This window comes from Macaca mulatta, chromosome 14 (genome assembly GCF_049350105.2).
Source record: "Macaca mulatta isolate MMU2019108-1 chromosome 14, T2T-MMU8v2.0, whole genome shotgun sequence".
Lineage (NCBI taxonomy): Eukaryota > Metazoa > Chordata > Mammalia > Primates > Cercopithecidae > Macaca > Macaca mulatta.
Window position 1 is genome coordinate 46824659 of NC_133419.1, and position 19811 is coordinate 46844469.

At 41.1% G+C, this 19811-nt stretch overlaps 1 protein-coding gene across 14 annotated transcripts in view; it reads left to right on the top strand.

The window, feature by feature from the left end:
- UEVLD (UEV and lactate/malate dehyrogenase domains) overlaps positions 1-19811 on the top strand; it is a 70459-nt gene that overhangs the window by 22490 nt on the left and 28158 nt on the right. For 11 of the 14 annotated variants that reach the window (XM_028833564.2, XM_028833566.2, XM_028833565.2 and 8 more), the window contains 4 exons: positions 1758-1921; positions 7469-7604; positions 8952-9070; positions 16854-16956. In XM_028833564.2, the coding sequence (XP_028689397.1) occupies positions 1758-1921; positions 7469-7604; positions 8952-9070; positions 16854-16956 (522 nt within the window). Of the gene's footprint in view, positions 1-1757; positions 1922-4475; positions 4557-7468; positions 7605-8951; positions 9071-16853; positions 16957-19811 lie in introns of those variants that run through there. The other 3 variants (XM_028833567.2, XM_028833568.2, XM_028833569.2) reach the window with 2 other exon arrangements.

Here is a 19811-nt window from a genome sequence, read left to right on the forward strand (position 1 = left end):
CATAGCTATCTGTAACCTCAAATTTCTGGGCTTAAGCATTCTTCCTGCCTCAGCCTCCTGAGTAGCTAGGACTACAGATATGCACTACCACACCAGGGTCTTGCTTTGTTGCGCAGGCTGGTCTTAAAGTCCTGGACTCAAGCTGTCCGCACATTTTGGCCTAGCAATGTATTGTCTTAAGATCACACCTATCTAAACTTTGTTTACATCCAACTTAAGTTACCTTCTCATGATATAATTCCTTTAAATCTGAGGACTTTGTGTCAGGAGTTTGGACTCTTCAGTGCTGAATTACTAAAAGCTAGATGTGCAGGGTAGAAGTCAAGGTATTTGCTGATGGGAAAGAGGGAAGGAAGAAGAGACTAGTGAACTAGTAGTGAAATCTTACCATTTAGACACAGGAATCTGAGTCACCAATTGCTTTGCTAGTCATGGGCTGTTAAAATGCATGAATACTGCTGGGGAGGGGTATTGGTGGAGGCAGATCCTTGATCAACCAGGGGAATACTTTCAATAGACATTTTTTGTTTTGTTTTTTGAGACAGAGTCTTGGGCTGTCACCCTGGCTGGAGTACAATGGCGCAATCTTGGTTCACTGCAGCCTCCGCCTCCTGGGTTCAGGCGATTCTCGTGCCTCAGCCTTCCAAGTATCTGGGATTACAAGTGCTTGCCACCATGCCCGGTTAACATTTTGAATTTTTAGTAGAGACGGGGTTTCATCATGTTGGTCAGGCTGGTCTCGAACTCCTGACCTCAAGTGATCCATCCACCTCGAAGTGCTGGGATGACAGACGTGAGCCATCACGCCTGGCCTTCAATAGACATTTCTTTCCTTTTCTTTAATGTGTAGTGATTAATGTAGGAAGCAACTCTTATCAGGATTTGGGCTGCCACTTTGGCTATATTAGTAAACATTTTTGAAAATTTGATTTTTTTTTTTTTTTTTTTTTGAGAGGCAGGGTGGATGATTTGGGCGTTGTTTTGTTTTGTTTTGTTTTGTTTGAGACGGAGTCTCCCATTGTCACCTAGGCTGGAGTGCAGTGGCGCAATCTCAGCTCACTGCAAGCTCCGCCTCCCAGGTTCATGCCATTCTCCTGCCTCAGCCTCCCGAGTAGCTGGGACTACAGGCGCCTGCCACCACACCCAGCTAATTTTTGTGTATTTAGTAGAGATGGGGTTTCACCGTGTTAGCCAGAATGGTGTCCATCTCCTGACCTTGTGATCTGTAATTAAACTTACTCAAGTGTTGTACCAGTGCTCTAAAAGGAACATATTTCCAATGTGAATGTGGATGAAATGGGAGGAATAGGCCTCGATTAACATTAATCCTTTATATGTAAACCTGACTAGACTACTTATTTCTTTTCTTTTTTTTTTTTTTTGAGACAGGGTGTCACTCCATCACCCAGGCTAGAGTGCAGTGGCACAATCATGGCTTAATGCAAACTTGACCTCCCGGGCTCAAGTCATCCGCCCATCTCAGCCTCCCCAGTAACTGGGACTGTAGGTGTGTGCCACCACACCCAGCTAATTTTAAAATTTTTTGTAGAGATGGAGTTTCTCCATGTTGCCTAGGCTGGTCTCAAACTCCTGGGCTCATGAGATCTGCTCACCTCAGCCTCCCAAAGTGCTGGGATTACAGGCTTCAGCCACCATACCCAGCCTACTCATTTCTTAAAATGCCACCTAGCTATATCATAAGTATAATGTGTGTGTTTTATTATTGTTTGAAGATATGTTTCTTTTGTCTCAAATAGGTAATACATATAACATACCAATTCGTTTCTGGATTTTGGATTCTCACCCTTTTGCTCCGCCTATTTGCTTCTTGAAGCCAACTGCAAATATGGAAATCTTAGTCGGAAAACATGTGGATGCTCAAGGCAGAATATATTTGCCTTATCTCCAAAACTGGAGCCATGTAAGATCAATTTGGATTTTCTACAGAAAGCTTTTTTTTTCTTTTTAAGACTTATAATTGATTCTGCCAATACAAATAGGTATAATACTGCATTTTTTTTTCAATGATATTCTTCATGTGGTCTTTGGAATTAATTTGAAATTGAGCTGTCTAGGCTTGCCCAAGTCCCAGAACCCTGATGACAACCGCCTGTACAAAGCTGCTCCCTCCAGGTTTTGGAGCCAACTCTTGTTTACTCCCTGTCTTTTTATAGTCGTTTCCCACTTGAGAAAGTACGGGAAGAGCTACTAGCAAGTAATTGGGGCATTATTTCCAAGTCCCTTCCTATTACAGATTTTTGTGTAATATATATTTATTTGTAGTTTTGCCTGTTTTTGACTTTCATATAAGTTGAATCATACAGTATGTAACCTTTTGTGACATGCTTTGTTTTAACCAACATTAAGTTTTAAAAAGTCATCCACATTGATCTATATAACTGTAGTATTTGTTTTATGTCCTCATGTTATATAATTTTGTATTCTTCATTTTTCTTTTTTTTTTTTTTTTTTGAGACGGAGTCTTGCTCTGTCGCCCAGGCTGGACTGCAGTGGCCGGATCTCAGGTCACTGCAAGCTCCCCCTCCTGGGTTCACGCTATTCTCCTGCCTCAGCCTCCCAAGTAGCTGGGACTACAGGCGCCCGCCACCTCGCCTGGCTAGTTTTTTGTATTTTTTTTTTTAGTAGAGACGGGGTTTCACCGTGTTAGCCAGGATGGTCTTGATCTCCTGACCTCGTGATCCGCCCGTCTCGGCCTCCCAAAGTGCTGGGATTACAGGCTTGAGCCACCGCGCCCGGCCCTTCATTTTTCATTGACCATTATATTGAGCATTTCTCCATGTAAAACTATTTTCAAAATACATGGTTTTTAATAGTTGCCTGATGATCCAGCGTAAGGATGTTACATACTGTATCTACAAATTGCCCTATTGTAAGACATTTAATGATGAACTTTTTTTTTTTTTTTGAGACGGAGTCTCGCTGTGTCACCCAGGCTGGAGTGCAGTGGCCGGATCTCAGCTCACTGCAAGCTCCGCCTCCTGGGTTTACGCCATTCTCCTGCCTCAGCCTCCCGAGTAGCTGGGACTACAGGCGCCCGCCACCTCGCCCGGCTAGTTTTTTGTATTTTTTTTTTTTTTTTTTTGAGACGGAGTCTGGCTCTGTCGCCCGGGCTGGAGTGCAGTGGCCGGATCTCAGCTCACTGCAAGCTCCGCCTCCCGGGTTTACGCCATTCTCCTGCCTCAGCCTCCCGAGTAGCTGGGACTACAGGTGCCCGCCACCTCGCCCGGCTAGTTTTTTGTATTTTTTAGTAGAGACGGGGTTTCACCGTGTTAGCCAGGATGGTCTCGATCTTCTGACCTCGTGATCCTCCCGTCTCGGCCTCCCAAAGTGCTGGGATTACAGGCTTGAGCCACCGCGCCCGGCCATGATGAACATTTTTAAATGTGAATGTTTGTATATATCCAATATACATTTGATAATTTCCTAATGATAAATCTCTTGGAGTAGAATTATTGGATCAAAGATTTTAAATATTTTCAAGATTTTCTTATATATTACCAAATTGGCCTCCAAAAGGGTGCACAGAATGATACATTTCTATAATCAGTAGAAATCCGTGTAGGAGGGTACCTATTTTACAGTACCTTTTCTCTAATAGAAGGTATTATCCTTAAAACAAACCTTTGCTTATCTTCTATACATTGGTTTAGATGATGTATTCTCTCATTTTTGTAAGTAATTTAAAAATTTTATAAAAGGATTATTTATAATATGTTTATATGTACCCAGAAAGCTAGTAGGGCTGGGTATGTTGGAGTCAATTGAGGTTGGAGTAAAGACTGCCTTAGGATTATCACTTCTTATTTTATAGACAGCTTATAAAAAGGTGTATAATTGTAGATGCATTTTACTTTGTTTTATGTTTTTCTATATTTTTATATAGAAAACATTTAAAAAGAAGAAAAAAGAAATAGAAAAACAAAGGACATACTTCGGATTATCAGTAGTAGGAGCTGACATTTTACTTTATGAATATTTATGTTATTTGCATTACCTGATGATTCAAATAAGATTGCCAGTTAAATGTGATGAATGGGGCATAATAAAAATTTGTCAATTGGAAGGACAAAAATGGATCTTACTCTTAATTTTCAGTTATTTGGTTATTTGAGAAATTGAAATCATTTTCATTTACTTATCCGTCATACATTTCTTCCTTTTGGAATTGTCTGTTTCTCTCCTCCATCCATTGTTACTTTAAACAAAACAAAACAAAACTATCCTCGAGTAGTATTTGTGACATCTGTACCATGTTGCAGGAATTCATGTATCCTGTTTCTTCTCTCTGGTTTTCATTGGGATCTCTTTTCATAATTTTGTTTGTTTAGTAAATCCTCGAGGATAGTCTTATAATCTAGTGAAGGTTGTGCTTAAGTTTAGTTTAGACAGTTCTGGTTTTATTTTACTGTTCTGAGCCTCTTTATTATAAGCTAAAACTAGTCTCTTTTTTTCAGACAGGGTAATGCTGTCTTCACCCACACTGGAGTGCAGTAGCACAATCAGAGCTCACTGCACCGTGAAATTCCTGGGCTCAAGTGAGTTTCCCACCTCAGCCTTCTGAGTAGCTGGGACTACAAGCATGGTCTACCATGCCCCACTAATTTTTTAATTTTTGTGCAGACAGGATCTCCCTATTATTCCAGGGTGGTATTGAACTCCTGGGATCAAGGTATCCTCCCACCTCAACCTCCCAAAGTGATGGGATTACAGGTGCGAGCCACAATGTCCCACCTTAAAATTAGTCTTAAAAAGATATTACATTATTTAAATTGCCCTATTTAAAAGTACTGCAGCGTACTGTGATACCTGGCACAGTGCTTTGATCTTATGATGCCCTCTGTACTGACCTGAAGGAGACGAAAGAGTCCTTTCCCTTTTTGAGTTTGAATCACAGCCTTGATGTGGTCTCTTGTTTTATGTCCTCGTTCCTAATGTAAAAGTACTTAACTGCTTCTTGGTTGTATTGGGTAGCATTGGGATAAGATTTTAACTGGGTGTTCTTGAATTGCTTTTACAATAAACCAATTTTATAATCTTTAAATGTATCAGCTTTTTACATTTCTGTTCTTTTCAGTCAGGGCTTCTTAGATCTACTTATGGTTGATAGAGCACATTGATTTGGAGTTTCAGATCTTCCAAAGCACTGTTTGTTGTAATAACTATTTTCTAAATACAGTGCCTTTAAAGGAAAAATGAACACAGGGAAGTGACTTTGCTACAAATAATGTTGCTGTTTTAAGTATTCATATTAAATACATGCCTTCTATATGCAACATGGCAGAAAGACTGAAAAATAACAGTAATTAATTGTGTAATTCAGAATTCATACCAATCAGTGTTGAAACTCAAACACTGCAAAAGTAGGTGGCAATATTCAGTGCTTAACAATTTTATAGCGTTAGTATATCTGAGAAATGAGTGCTCAGGTGGATTTATCCTTGCAAGCATGTTTTTATAAGAATTGTGGGTATGCCTATCATAACAATTGTTTTCTGTATCTTGAAAAAGTATTCTCCACATTTTAAATAGGTTTATATCAGAGAATTCTTTTTTTTTTTTTTTTTTTTGAGATGGAGTCTCACTCTGTCGCCCAGGCTGGAGTACAGTGGCGCGATCTCTGCTCACTGCAAGCTCCTCCTCCCAGGTTCACGCCATTCTCCTGCCTCAGCCTCCTGAGTAGCTGGGACTATAGGTGCCTGCCGCCATGCCCAGCTAATTTTTTTTTTTTTTTTTTTGTATTTTTAGTAGAGATGAGGTTTCACTATGTTAGCCAGGATGGTCTTGATCTCCTGACCTTGTGATCCGCCCGCCTCGGCCTCCCAAAGTGCTGGGATTACAGGCGTGAGCCACAGCACCCAGCCTTGTTTTTGTTTTTAATTTTAACCTTTCTACTACACATATAGTGACATCTCACCCTATATTAGAGAATTCTTTAATGCACACTTGTCAAATATGTATTTGTAGTACCAATGTTACCTTTTTATTTTTTGTTTTAGATATAAGAGCATGCTCATATGTTAGGTAGTTACATAAATTGTTACATTAGTTTTTCTTATGTACTACCTTTTTATTTATGTGGTTCAAATATGTTCTTTCCTTAAAAAAAAAAAAAGTACTGCAGCATAATTATGTAGCATAATTATATAGAACTTTGGAGCTAGAAGGAATCTAGAGGTCATCTAGGCCGGGGATTGCAGTTTCTCCAAGAGATTCAGAGGGCCACGTTAGGCCTATAGAATTTGTTTGAACAGCACAGTTCGTTTTGTTTTACCTTGTTTTGTTTTGTTCTTAATGTAAATTTGAATGCCTATCGGCATGCTCTTTCCAATTTGCCACAATAACTGTCTCTCCAGATTTTCTTATACTTGCCAGCTTCACACATTTAATGTTGTCTGCTTGGTCCCCAAAGGTATTTGAATTCTTGGCCCTAATAGCCTCATCTCCTTACTTTATAAATAGTGAAACCCACACTCTGAGAAATTAAGCACTTTAAAAATGAGCATACTACTAAATATTGCTAAGAATAATAATAAACATCTGTTTTACACTCACGGCTTATAGTTAGCATTCATTGACTCATTTATTACTCATAACAACCATTTGGGATTTATTATTCACATTGTATTACTGATGACACTGAAGCTCAGACAGGTTAGTGAATTTCATCAAGGTTGCTTAACCAATTACATTAAAAGAATATAGTACCAAATTAGATAGTATTTTATCAGTGTTAATTTTCTGATTTGATAATAGTTAAAAGGAGAATGTTTTTCTCTTTTAGGAAATATACATTAAAGTACTTAGGGGTAAAAGGACATCATGTTTGCAGTTTACTTGTTCAGGTCAGAAAAACTAGAGAAAGACTAAACAAGCAAATGTGATAAAATGTTAACATTTGAGTAATCTGGGTGAAGATTACGTACTATTTTTAGTACTATTTTTGCAACTTTTCTGTCAGTCTGAAATTATTTCAAAATGAAAGTTAAAAAAAAAAAAAAAAAAGAGTTTCCAAACCTAGGTATTAGGCTATTAAGCACATTCATGCTATTATTCTACTTTTGGGAAATGTTGAATTAGCATTTCTTCTTCCTTTATTTTTCAGTTAAAAGTATTCAATAATTTTTCAGTGAAAAGCATTGCAACAGTTAAAAGTATCATATAATTTGTATGATGGTTTTCAAAATAGGAGAACATGATTGAATACTTCTTTTTGACTAACTCTAAAAGACTGTATAGGTTAAAAGTTTTTTTGTTTGTTTTGTTTTGAGATGAAGTCTCACTCTGTTGCCCAAGCTGGAGTGTAGTGGTGCAACCATAACTCACTGCATAACTCAGACTGCAATCATAACTCAGACTCCTGGGCTCAAGTGATACTCCTGCCTCAACAAAGGTAGTATTGTTCAGCAAAATTTTTGTGTAACTTTTCTGTTTTTTGTGTATTCTACAGCCTAAATCTGTCATTGTTGGATTAATTAAAGAAATGATTGCCAAGTTTCAAGAGGAACTTCCGCTGTATTCTCTACCATCATCTGATGAGGCACGGCAGGTAGACTTGCTAGCCTATATTGCAAAAATCACTGAAGGTTTGTATATTTGTCAGGCAGACTGTCTTGAGAGTTATGAGTTACCAGTTTCTCACAAAAATAATTTACTTTCTGCCACTTGATTTTTATAAATAAATTTGTGTGCATATGTACATCTGTTTTTGAAATAAGAAATTCCTGTGCCTCAGGCCAAGCACGGTGGCTCACCCCTGCAATCCCAGGACTTTGGGAGGCTGAGGCAGGCAGATCACCTGAGGTCAGGAGTTCGAGACCAGCTTGGCCAACATGGTGAAACCCCATCTCTACTAAAAATAAAAAAATTAGCTGGGCGTGGTGGCGGGTGCCTGTAATCCCAGCTACTTGGGAGACTGAGGTGGGAGAATCACTTGAACCCGGGAGGCAGAGGTTACAGTGGACTGAGATTGAACAACTGCCCTCCAGCCTGGGCAACAGAGCAAGACTCCATCTAAAAAAAAAAAAAAAAGAAAGAAATTCCTTTGCCTCTATCATAGGATATTACCATGTAATTCCAATAAATATTTTTTATTTGTTTGTTTATTTTTTTGAGATGGAGTCTCGCTGTGTCGCCCAGGCTGAAGTGCAGTGGTACCATCTGGGCTCACTGCAACCTTTGCCTCCTGGGTTCAAGCGATTCTCCTGCTTCAGCCTCCCATGTTGCTGGGACTACAGGCATGCCCAGCCAATTTTTGTATTTTTGATAAGGATGAGGTTTTGCCATGTTGGTCAGGCTGGTCTTGAACTCCGGACCTCAGGTGATCCTCCCGCCTTGGCTTCCCAAAGTTCAGGGATTACAGGCATGAGCCACCGTGCCTGGCCAGGTTTCTAAAAGTGTAAAGAATTAGTGTTAAGCAGATAAAACAATTCTTGTATTGTTCAAAACCACTTGACATATGTTAATGATCCCAAACCTTTTTTCATGATATGTATATGTAGCTTGTTGGCTTATTCAGTATATTGGACCAGAATATCTATGCTTCTTCTTGATTCTCATTAAGGATGAAAGCAAATACCTATGTTTGAAACATTTTGGTAAGGTGTTAGACATATTTTTTTATTGTAGACCAGAGTAATGAGTTGGAATATTTTTCAGAATTATGGAAATCCTACTTTTTTAGAGTCTTATATATTTTAAAAGTGTTTACAAAGATACGTTCTCTTTAGAAGGATAATTTCTATTTAGTCGAATATTTAATAGGAGACGTCTGTCTTCCTTGCATTCATTTGTTCAGTAGTATTTTTTGCCCATTATGGAGTAGCACCATATTTTCTCTCTAAGCTATGAAGCCTGCTATATATTTTTTTAAAAGATCCTAAAAAAATTGTTGATATTTTTGAATTCTCAGGATAATTCACTTTTCTTTCTAGGTGTTTCAGGTATAAATTCAAAGAGCTGGGCAAATCATGAGAATAAAACAGTCAATAAAGTTACTGTGGTTGGAGGTGGAGAGCTGGGTGTTGCCTGCACATTAGCAATTTCAGCAAAGGTATGTAAACATAGTGCTTATAAAGACATCTATCATAGTGCCACACTTCTAGGCAGGTTATGTTTTACACACCAAAAAATGCCTTCATTTTGTCATGTGGGAAAACCTTATTTTGGCTTAAAATATATTTAGTAAGTTGACAAAAAAAAATAGCTGAAAGCTTTCATAAGTGATGTTGCCTCTTAATTAGTAGTTAGGCTTAGAAAAAGTGATTTGAACAATGGGCTTATCCTCATCCAAGGGAAACCTCAACTTGACATTCATATGACTTAGTCACAAATTCTTTTGTATTTTCTGAATCATGCCATTTTAATTAAACTCTTATTTAATATAATAATTTCAGCTCTTCCTAAAATTAGCTTTTTTTAAAAAAAAAGATTGCCTTTTCTTATATAATTACTTTCTTTTAGGATCATAGTTTCTGAGTTGATATGTTATACTAGTTTAGGGTTTATTTTTTCATCAGTCCTTTTCACTAGTCTCTGCATAAATTGTTTGCAGAAAGGCTTAAATTCCTTTCCAGAGAGGTTCAAAAGACCTGCCTGCCTCCCTCCAGAGCCCAGTATCATGATAACAGCATGTCTTTTGTCATTTGAGAGATGTAGCCCTGAATAGAATAGCTGTCCCTCTATATATTTATTTGGTGGCTGGCATTAGTTTTTCTTTTCTGTATATATTGGATTGTTTTGCCATCTAAATTCTTCCCTTTCCATTTAAGACTCACTTTGTCTTGGAGGTGGGTTCTACTTGAGCAAATAAATTATATCCATGGAGTTAGAATATCTTAAAAGGTGGCTGCTCAGAATTAAATATGCCAACTTTTGGCATACTATAGTTTTATTTTTTTCACCCTCCATTTGAATACACTATAATACACTATTACCCCCTTTTTTTTTTTTTTTGAGGTGGAGTCTTGCTCTGTCGCCCAGGTTGGAGTGTAGTGGTACGATCTTGGCTCACCACAGCCTCTACCTCCTGGGTTCAAGCGATTCTCCTGCCTCAGCCTCCGGAGTAGCTGGGACTACAGGCATGCGCCACGACGCCCAGATAATTTTTGTATTTTTAGCAGAGATGGCATTTTGCCACGTTGGCCAGGCTGATCTCGAACTCCTGACCTCAAGTGATCCACCTGCCCTGGCCTCCCAAAGTGCTGGGATTACAAGTGTGAGCCACCGTTCCTGGCCTGCTATTACCTCTTTTTTTTGAGACGGAGTCTTGCTCTGTCGCCCAGGCTGGAGTGCAGCGGCCGGATCTCAGCTCACTGCAAGCTCCGCCTCCCGGGTTTATGCCATTCTCCTGCCTCAGCCTCCCGAGTAGCTGGGACTACAGGCACCTGCCACCTCGCCCGGCTAGTTTTTTGTATTTTTTAGTAGAGACGGGGTTTCACCGCGTTAGCCAGGATGGTCTTGATCTCCTGACCTCGTGATCCGCCCGTCTCGGCCTCCCAAAGTGCTGGGATTACAGGCTTGAGCCACCGCACCCGGCCTGCTATTACCTCTTAATTAGAATTTGAGTTGTATCCAGTCTTTTGTCCCTAAATAAATGCTTCTATAAACATTTCAAGTTGCTTATTTTTTCCTTTGCATTTTTATTTGGTCATACATTATTTTATTTTATTTTATTTATTTATTTATTTTTTTATTTAGACAGGGTCATGTTCTGTCGCACAGGCTGGAATGCAGTGGTGCAATCTCAGCTTACTGCACCTTCCGCCTCCCCAGCTCAAGCCATCCTCCCACCTCAGCCTTCCAAATAGCTGGGCCTATAGGCGCCAGCCACCATCCCCACTAATTCTTGTATTTTTTGTAGAGACAGGGTTTTGCCATGTTTCCCAGGCTGGTCTTGAATTTCTGGGCTCAAGCAATCCTCTTGCCTCAGCCTCCCAAAGTGCTGGGAGTACAAGCATGCCCCACTGCACCCAGCCTGGTTGTACATAATTTTAAAAAATAGTACTAGTGAGTCAGAGGGCATGAATGGTTTTTATAGCACTTATGACATAGTGCCAGATCGCTCTTTGGAAAGGCAGAGCTAATTTATGCTGCTAATAACATGCACATCAACCGATTTTTTACATCCCTAACAGTACTAAGTTTTATTTATTTGTAATTATTTGTAGAAAATCATGGTTTTTCGTTTTTGTTTTTGAGACCAGGTTTCTCTCTGTTGCCCAGGTTGGAGTGCACTGGTGTGATCATGGCTCACTGTAGTCTCTATCTCCTGGGCTTAAGAGATCTTCCACCTCAGCTTCCTGAGTAGCTGGGACCACAGGGGTGTGCCACTACACCTAGGTAATTTTTAATTTTTTTTTTTTTTTTTTTTTTTTTTTTGAGATGGAGTCTTGCTCAGTCGCCCAGGCTGGAGTGCAGTGGCTGGATCTCGGCTCACTGCAAGCTCCGCCTCCCGGGTTTACGCCATTCTCCTGCCTCAGCCTCCCAAGTGGCTGGGACTACAGGCGCCCGCCACCACGCCCGGCTAGTTTTTTGTATTTTTTAGTAGAGACGGGGTTTCACAGTGTTAGCCAGGATGGTCTCGATCTCGTGACCTCGTGATCCGCCCGTCTCGGCCTCCCAAAGTGCTGGGATTACAAGCTTGAGCCACCGCGCCCGGCCAATTTTTAATTTTTTTGTAGAGATAGGTCTCCCTGTGTTGTCTAGATTGGTCTTGAACCCCTGGTTTAGACTATCTTCCTGCCTTGGCCTCCCAAAGTGCTGGGATTACAGGCCTGAGTCATTGCTTCTGGCCATGTTTTTAAACTGTTAGAAGAATCTCACTGTCATTATTTGTCTGTGAATTGTCTGGGTGGAAAATTTGCCATTTTTGGGCTGGGCCTGGTGGCTTACACCTATACTCCCAGCACTTTGGGAGGCCATAGCAGGAGAATCACTTGAGCCCAGGAGTTTGAGACCAGCCTGGGCAACACAGCGAGATCCCCATTTCTATAAATTTTTTTTTTTTTTTTTTTTGGAGATGGAGTCTCACTCTGTCTTCCAGGCTGGAGTGCAGTAGCATGATCTCAGCTCACTGCAACCTCCATATCCCGGGTTCAAGCGATGCTTCTACCTCAGCCTCCTGAGTAACTGGGATTACAGGCACGTGCCACTATACCCAGCTAATTTTTGCATTTTTAGTAGAGAGGGGGTTTCGCTATGTTGGGCAGGCTGGTCTTGAACTCTTGACCTCAGGTGATCTGCCTGCCTCAGCCTCCCAAAGTGCTGGGATTACAGGTGTGAGCCACTGCACCCGGCCTACAAAAATTAAAAATTAGCCAGGTGTGGTGGTGCACACTGGTAGTCCCAGCAACTTGGGTGGCTGAGGATTACTCGAGCCTGGGAGGTTGAGGCTGCAGTGAACTGTGATTGTGCTGCTGCACTCTGGCCTGGGCAATACAGTGAGACCCTGTATCAAAAAAAAAATTCTGTTTTTCTTTTTAAACATCAATATTTTGATACAAAGTACAATATGCATAAGCCACTATTATGACTGCAACAGTGATAGCACTCATAATAGTGGCAACAAAAGTGGTGGTAGCAGCAGTAACTAACCTTTACAGAATGCTTATTAGGTAACAGACACTTGTCTAAACATTTGACTCTTTTTGTTTTTTCTTGAGATGGAGTTTCGCTCTGTTACCCAGGCTGGAGTGCAGTGGTGCAATCTTTTTTTTTTTTTTTTTTTTTTTTTGAGACGAAGTCTCTCCCTGTTGCCTACGCTGGATTGCAGTGGCACGATCTCAGCTCACTGCAACCTCAGCCTCCTGGGTTCGAGTGATTCTCTTGCCTTACCCTGGGATTACAGGCGCCCATTACCACACCTGGCTAATTTTTGTATTTTTAGTAGAGACGGGGTTTCACCATGTTGGCCAGGCTGGTCTTGAGCTCCTGACCTCAGGGAATCTACCTGCCTCAGCCTCCCAAAGTGCTGGGATTACAAGCGTGAGCCACTGTGCCCGGCTAGTGGTGTGATCTTGACTCACCACAACCTCTGCCTCCTGGGTTCAAGCGATTCTCCCACCTCAGCCTCCCAAGTAGCTGGGATTACAGGTATGTGCCACCATGCCCGGTTAACTTTTGTACTTTTAGTAGAGATGGGATTTCACTGTGTTGGCTAGGCTGGTCTGGAACTCCTGACCTCAGGTGATCCAGACTCACCTTGGCCTCCCAAAGTGCTGGGATTACAGGCATGAGCCACCATACCTGGCCCACTTGACTCATTTTTATAACAACCCTTTGTTTAGGTACTGTTATTACTGCCGTTTTACAAATGAAGAAACAAAGGCATAGGGAGGTTACCCAAGTTGCTCCAAATCACACTGTTAATAAATGATGAAGCTGGCCAGGCGCGGTGGCTCAAGCCTGTAATCCCAGCACTTTGGGAGGCCGAGATGGGCGGATCACGAGGTCAGGAGATCGAGACCATCCTGGCTAACACGGTGAAACCCCGTCTCTACTAAGAAATACAAAAAATAGCCGGGCGAGGTGGCAGCGCCTGTAGTCCCAGCTACTCGGGAGGCTGAGGCCGGAGAATGGCGTGAACCCGGGAGGCGGAGCTTGCAGTGAGCTGAGATCCGGCCGCTGCACTCCAGCCTGGGCTACAGAGCGAGACTCCGTCTCAAAAAAAAAAAAAAATAAATAAATAAATAAATGATGAAGCAAGAACTTAAAGACAAAGTAATCTGTTTATCAGAGCCTGTATTATAGAGCCTTACTACTCAAAGTGTGGCTTTCAAACTAGCAGCATTGGTACCACCTGAGTTCTTGCTAGCAATGCATAATCCAGGCCCCTTCCCAGACCTACTGAAACAAAATCTGCATTTTTTTTTTTTTTTTTTTAATTGAGATGGAGTCCCACTCTGTCCCAGGCTGGAGTGCAGTGGCATGATCTCCACTCACTGTAACCTCCACCTCCCGGGTTCAAGAGATTCTCCTGCCTCAGCCTCCCGAGTAGTTGGGACTACAAGCACGTGCCACCACGCCCGGCTAATTTTTGTATTAGAGACAGGGTTTCACCATGTTGGCTAGGGGGCTCTCGAACTCCTGAGCTCAGGCAATCCACCTGCCTTGGCTTCCCAAAGTGCTCAGATTCCAGGGCTAAGCCACCATGCCTGGCCAAAATCTGCATTTTAATAAAATCCCTGGTGATAATATATGCTTCACTGATTGATTACATGGTGATATATTAAAGCTTTTTCAATCTCTGCTATAAACCACTGTATTATATTGTCTCATTGTTGTTACTGATGAACATTTTGTTGTTCCTAGTCTTGTGAATGTCCTTAATATTGTATTCTTTTACGCATGTACTGATAAATTTGTAGGATGATTTCTATAAATGAATCGATGGATTAAAGGAGTTAACGTTTTAAATTTTTGATAGAAAATTGTCAATTATCTTTTATTAATTATACCAGTTTATTGCCATACCCATAATATGTAAGAATACTTATTTTCCCACAACTTCTGCTAAACTTTTGGATTTTTTTGTGCCTTATAAATGAAAATAGTAACTCATAGTTTTCTTTGCATTTTCCTTATGGGTATAGTTAGCATAAAATTAATAACTATGTTTTAGAGGGGATTACTATATGTAAGCCCTGTGTCACATAATTAATCCTTATAACCACATAAAGTAAGGCCGAATTCAGTGACTGTCCTGGTGTCGCATAGCTAATCCATAGTGTAGCAGGGTTATTTTCTTTCTTTGTGTGTGTGTGTTTGTGTGTGTGGAGATGGGGTTTTGCCATGCTGCCCAGGCTGGTCTGAAACTCCTGGGCTCAAACCTATGCCCATCTGTCCTTCCAAAGTGCTGGGATTACAGGTGTGAACCATCATGCCCAGCCAGGGTTGTTTTCTTAACCATCATACTTTCTGCCTGATAGTCTGGTAGATCTTTGGGTACTTTTGCCCATGAATCCTAAAATAGGAGATATCCTCAAGTCTCCTAGTACTTTGGAGAAAGACCTTCCATAAAGGTAAACTGATTTTTAGGAATTTCTATGCTGTTATTTACAGTCTGCCCACTGTGCCATCCTATTTAGAGACATGTGGAGTATTTTCCATGAGATCTCTGGGGAGAGTACTGCATGATAATAGGATTTGATTTTAGATTTTATAGCTATTATACTTTTTTTTTTTTTTAAGAAAAATCTGGCCAGGCACGGTGGCTCACGCCTGTAATGCCAGCACTTTGGGAGGCCAAGGCGGGCAGATCACGAGGTCAGGAGATCGAGACCATCCTGACTAACATGGTGAAACCCCATCTCTACTAAAAATACAAAAAAAATTTAGCTGGGCATGGTGCCGAGCACCTGTAATCCCAGCTACTCTGGAGGCTGAGGCAGGAGAATGGCGTGAACCCACGAGGCAGAGCTTGCAGTAAGCCAAGATTGCACCACTGTACTTGAGCCTGGGCGACAGAGTGAGACTCCGTCTCAAAAAAAAAAAAGAAAAAGCTGGCATTATTTTTTAACTTTTCTGCTATAAATAAGACACCCAAATAAACCCAAAAGCTCTTTCGGAATGAAAATAACATCAAAATGAAAACATAAATTAAGAGCAATAGCAGAAGTATTGAGTGCACCAAGTCATCTTTATTAACTCATCCCATTAAAAGAAACCTGCAGGGGCCAGGCATAGTGGCTCATGCCTGTAATCCCAGCACTTTGAGAGGACGAGGCAGGCAGATCACTTGAGGTCAGGAGTTCAAAACCAGCCTAGCCAACATGGTGAAACCCCATCTCTACCAAAAATGTAAAAAATTAGCCAGGTGTGATGGCACGTGCCTGTAATCCCAGCTACTCAGGTGGCTGAGGCAGAAGAATTGCTTGAACCTGGGAGGTGGAGGTTACAGTGCTGAGCTCGTGCTACTGCACTCCAGCCTGGGTGACAGAGCAAGACTCCTCCTCAAAAAAAAAAAAAAAAAGAAAAAAGAAAACCTGCAGAGTCGGGCGCAGTGGCTCACACCTGTACTTCCAGCACTTTGGGAGACCAAGGCAAGGGCATCACCTGAGGTCAGGAGTTCATGACCAGCCTGGTCAATATGGTGATACCCCGTTTCTACTAAAAATACAAAATTAGCTGGGCATGGTGGTACATGCCTGTAATCCCATCTACTTGGGAGGCTGAGGCAGGAAAATCACTTGAACCTAGGAGGCAGAGATTGCAGTGAGCCGAGATCATACCATTGCACTCCAGCCTGGGCGACGAGTGAAACTCCGTCTCAAAAGAAACCTGCAATCTGTGACTGGTGAGTTAAGCCCTGTTAGAACTTTTAGTAGTCAAGCCTACAGGATTACTTATTGAAGTTCGTAATTTCTTTTTTTTTTTTTTTTTTTGAGATAGAGTCTCGCTCTGTTGCCCAGGCTGGAGTGCAGTGACACGATCTTGGCTCACTGCAATCTCTTCATCCTGGGTTCAAGCAGTTCTCCTGCCTCAGCCTCCTGAGTAGCTGGGATTATAAGCATGTGCCACCATGCTCGGCTGGTTTTTGTATTTTTAGTAGAGACAGGGTTTCGCCATGTTGGCCAGGCTGGTCTTGAACTCCTGACCTCAGGTGATCCACCCGCCTTGGCCTCCCAAAGTGCTGGGATTACAGGCCATCAAGCCTGGCCACAGTTAATAATTTCTTGCTTGCATGTCACTTTTACTGCTACTGTGTTACTTATTCTTCTTAACACTAAAAGACAGTGTAGGAGGCCTGTTTATTGTCCTTTGGTCCTCATTGTTGAATGAATTTAAATTGAGTCTCTGGCCATGTTCAGTGTAATGTTCTTTCTCTTACTGTACAGGGCATTGCAGACAGGCTGGTCCTTTTAGACCTCTCAGAAGGGACTAAAGGAGCCACGATGGACCTTGAAATCTTCAACCTTCCTAATGTGGAGATCAGCAAAGGTCTGTTTATTCTGCTTAAAGATGTTTGCCTTATTAGCTCTTCATTTTTGACTCCTAGAATGTTAATGCTGAAAAGCACCTTAAAGATCACCTTGTCCAAGTCTCTCATTTTACATATTGGGAAACTAAGATTGAAATAAGTTAAATTACTTACCCAAAGTCATTCAGGGATTTTAACTGATTATACTAATAGGAATCAAATGAGCAAATAATTCAGATTTATTCAGATTGGTCAGAAGGAGTTATTCTTTGTTTTTGACTTATACCTCAAAATAAATTTCTCTCTGATTGCCTCTTTTTTTTAGAATGTATTGGTTAAGAGCATTGGCTTTAGAGTTCCACAGATAGAAGTTTCCATCCCTGCTCTGCAATGATAGTGCTGACATTTGTCAGATTATATAATCTCGCAAACTTCAGTTTTCTCATCTATAAAGTAGAAATAATACCTACCTCTTGGTATATAGCAAAGTGCTAAACCAAGAATAAGAAAAAAAATTTTAGCTGGGTGTGGTGGCTCATGACTGTAGTCCCAGCTATGTGGGAGGCTGAGGCAGAAGGATTACTTCAGCCCAGGTGTTCAAGGCTGCAGTGCACTAGGATTGTGATTGTGAATAGCCACCATACTCCAGCCTGGGCAACATATCGAGACCCTGTCTCTGAAAAAAAAAAAAAAAAGGAAAGAAAAGAAAAAAAAAGAAAGAAAAAATTTCAGTTTACATTCATTGCACTAAAAATACATTGTTAAAATAAATTTTAATAATAAAAAGATTTTCTACATCAATAACATTTGAAATACTAAATTTTCTATCTCTCTTTTTTTTTTTTTTGAGTCGGGGTTTCACTCTGTCACCCAGGTGTGAGTGCAGTGGCATGATTCAGCTCACTGGAACCTCCACTTCCCCAGCTCAAGCTATCCTTTCACCTCTGCCTCCCAAATAGCTGGAACTACAGGCATGCACCACCATGCCTGGCTAATTTTTGTATTTGTAGTAGAAACGGGATTTGCCTTATTGCCCAGACTGGTTTTGAACTCCTGGACTCAAGTGATCTGCCCGCCTCAGCCTCCCAGAGTACTAGGATTACAGTCATGAGCCACTGCACCCTGCCCTATCTCGTTTTTTAATTTAAAAATTTGCATGTATTTTACAATGTACATAACATATTAGTATAGACATATTTATGTAGGTAAATACCATATTTGGGGATGTGGGGTTGAAAATATTTTACCAAGGATGCATGATCCAAAAAAAAAGAAAAAAGGCCACTGAACTAGAATAAACATTTCCCAAAGCCTTTCTACCTAGTTATGGGTAAGGTCAGATTATAACATGCTATAGTTATTTGGCTTCCCTTTGCCTTTCCTTAGGTCCCCTTTATTCCTTGACAATATTTTCCAAATAATATATAAAGACATACAGTATCACAAGCCTTAATAAACTAAGGAATGTAGTCAGAAAAGTTGAAATTATACCTATCAGTTGTAAAAGTTAGATGTAAAAGTTTTAGTAAGCCTTTGGCTGCCTGTAGGATACAATGAGTTCATTTTCCTTCTCGGGAAAGAGTACCATAGTTGCTTTAAGGATCTTTTTTATAGGTCTCATGTAGAAGTTCTTTGGGGAACTGGATATTCTCTTGTACCTGTGATTTTCAGGTACTAAAGTTCTTAAGGGACTTCCTAACTTTTCTAAATCACTTTAGGAGACTCTTTAGTATATGGACTCTAGAGGTTGTGAGACCACGTAGGACCTGAAGAAATTGTTCCTTCCTGTGTATCTCATTAACCATCAATAGTTATTGCTTCAGATAATTGAAAGACTAGAATCCTTGGAATAGATGTGTAGTATATGGTGCTTGCCACCAAGTAAGGAGTCAGGAGTTATCTGTTGAATGTTGAATGAGTATATATCATCTTGGGGTAACTTTCATTTTTGTTCCCCTTATTAATTGTGGTTGTACTTTTTTTTTTTTTTTTAAAGAGACAAGGTCTTGCTCTGTGGTCCAAGCTGGAGTGCAGGGGTGCCATCATAGCTCATTATAACCTCAAACTCCTGGGTTCAAGTGATCCTCCCACCTCAGCCTCCTAAGTAGCTTGGACTACAGGCATGTGCCACCATGCCTGGCTAATTTATTTTCATTTTTGCAGAGACAGGGTCTTGCTCTCTTGCCCTGGGCGGTGTTAAACTCCTAGCCTTAAGCAGTACTCCTACCTCAGCCTCAAAAGTATCTGGGACTACAGGTGCATGTCACCATACCCAGCTTGGTTGTATATTTCTGATAGCATTTAATTTAATTACTATTAGATGAAGTAATTTTATTTATTTGTTTATTTTTTTTTAGACAGTGTCTCACTCTGTTGCCCAGGATGGAGGGCAGTGGCAGAATCATGGCTCACCGGAGCCTTGACCTACCAGGCTCAAGTGATTCTCCCATCTCAGCCTCCCAAGTAGCTGGGACCACAGGCATGTGCCACACCAAATTTTTTTTTTTTTTTTTTTGAGACAGAGTTTTGCACTTTTGCCCAGGCTGGAGTGCAGTGGCATAATCTCGGCTCACTGCAACCTCTGCCTCCTGGCTTCAAGTTATTCTCCTGCCTCAGCCTCCCGAGTATCTGGGACTACAGGTGCCCGCCACCACGCCCGGCTAATTTTTTGTGTTTTCAGTAGAGACAGGGTTTCACCATTTTAGCCAGGATGGTCTCGATCTGCTGACCTCGTGATCTCTCCACTCAGCCTCCCAAAGTGCTGGGATTACAGGTGTGAGCCACTGCGCCTGGCCCTAATTTGTTAATTTTTTGTAGAGGCAGGGTCCCCCTTTGTTGCCAAGGCTGGTCTTGAACTCCTGGGTTCAAGCCATCC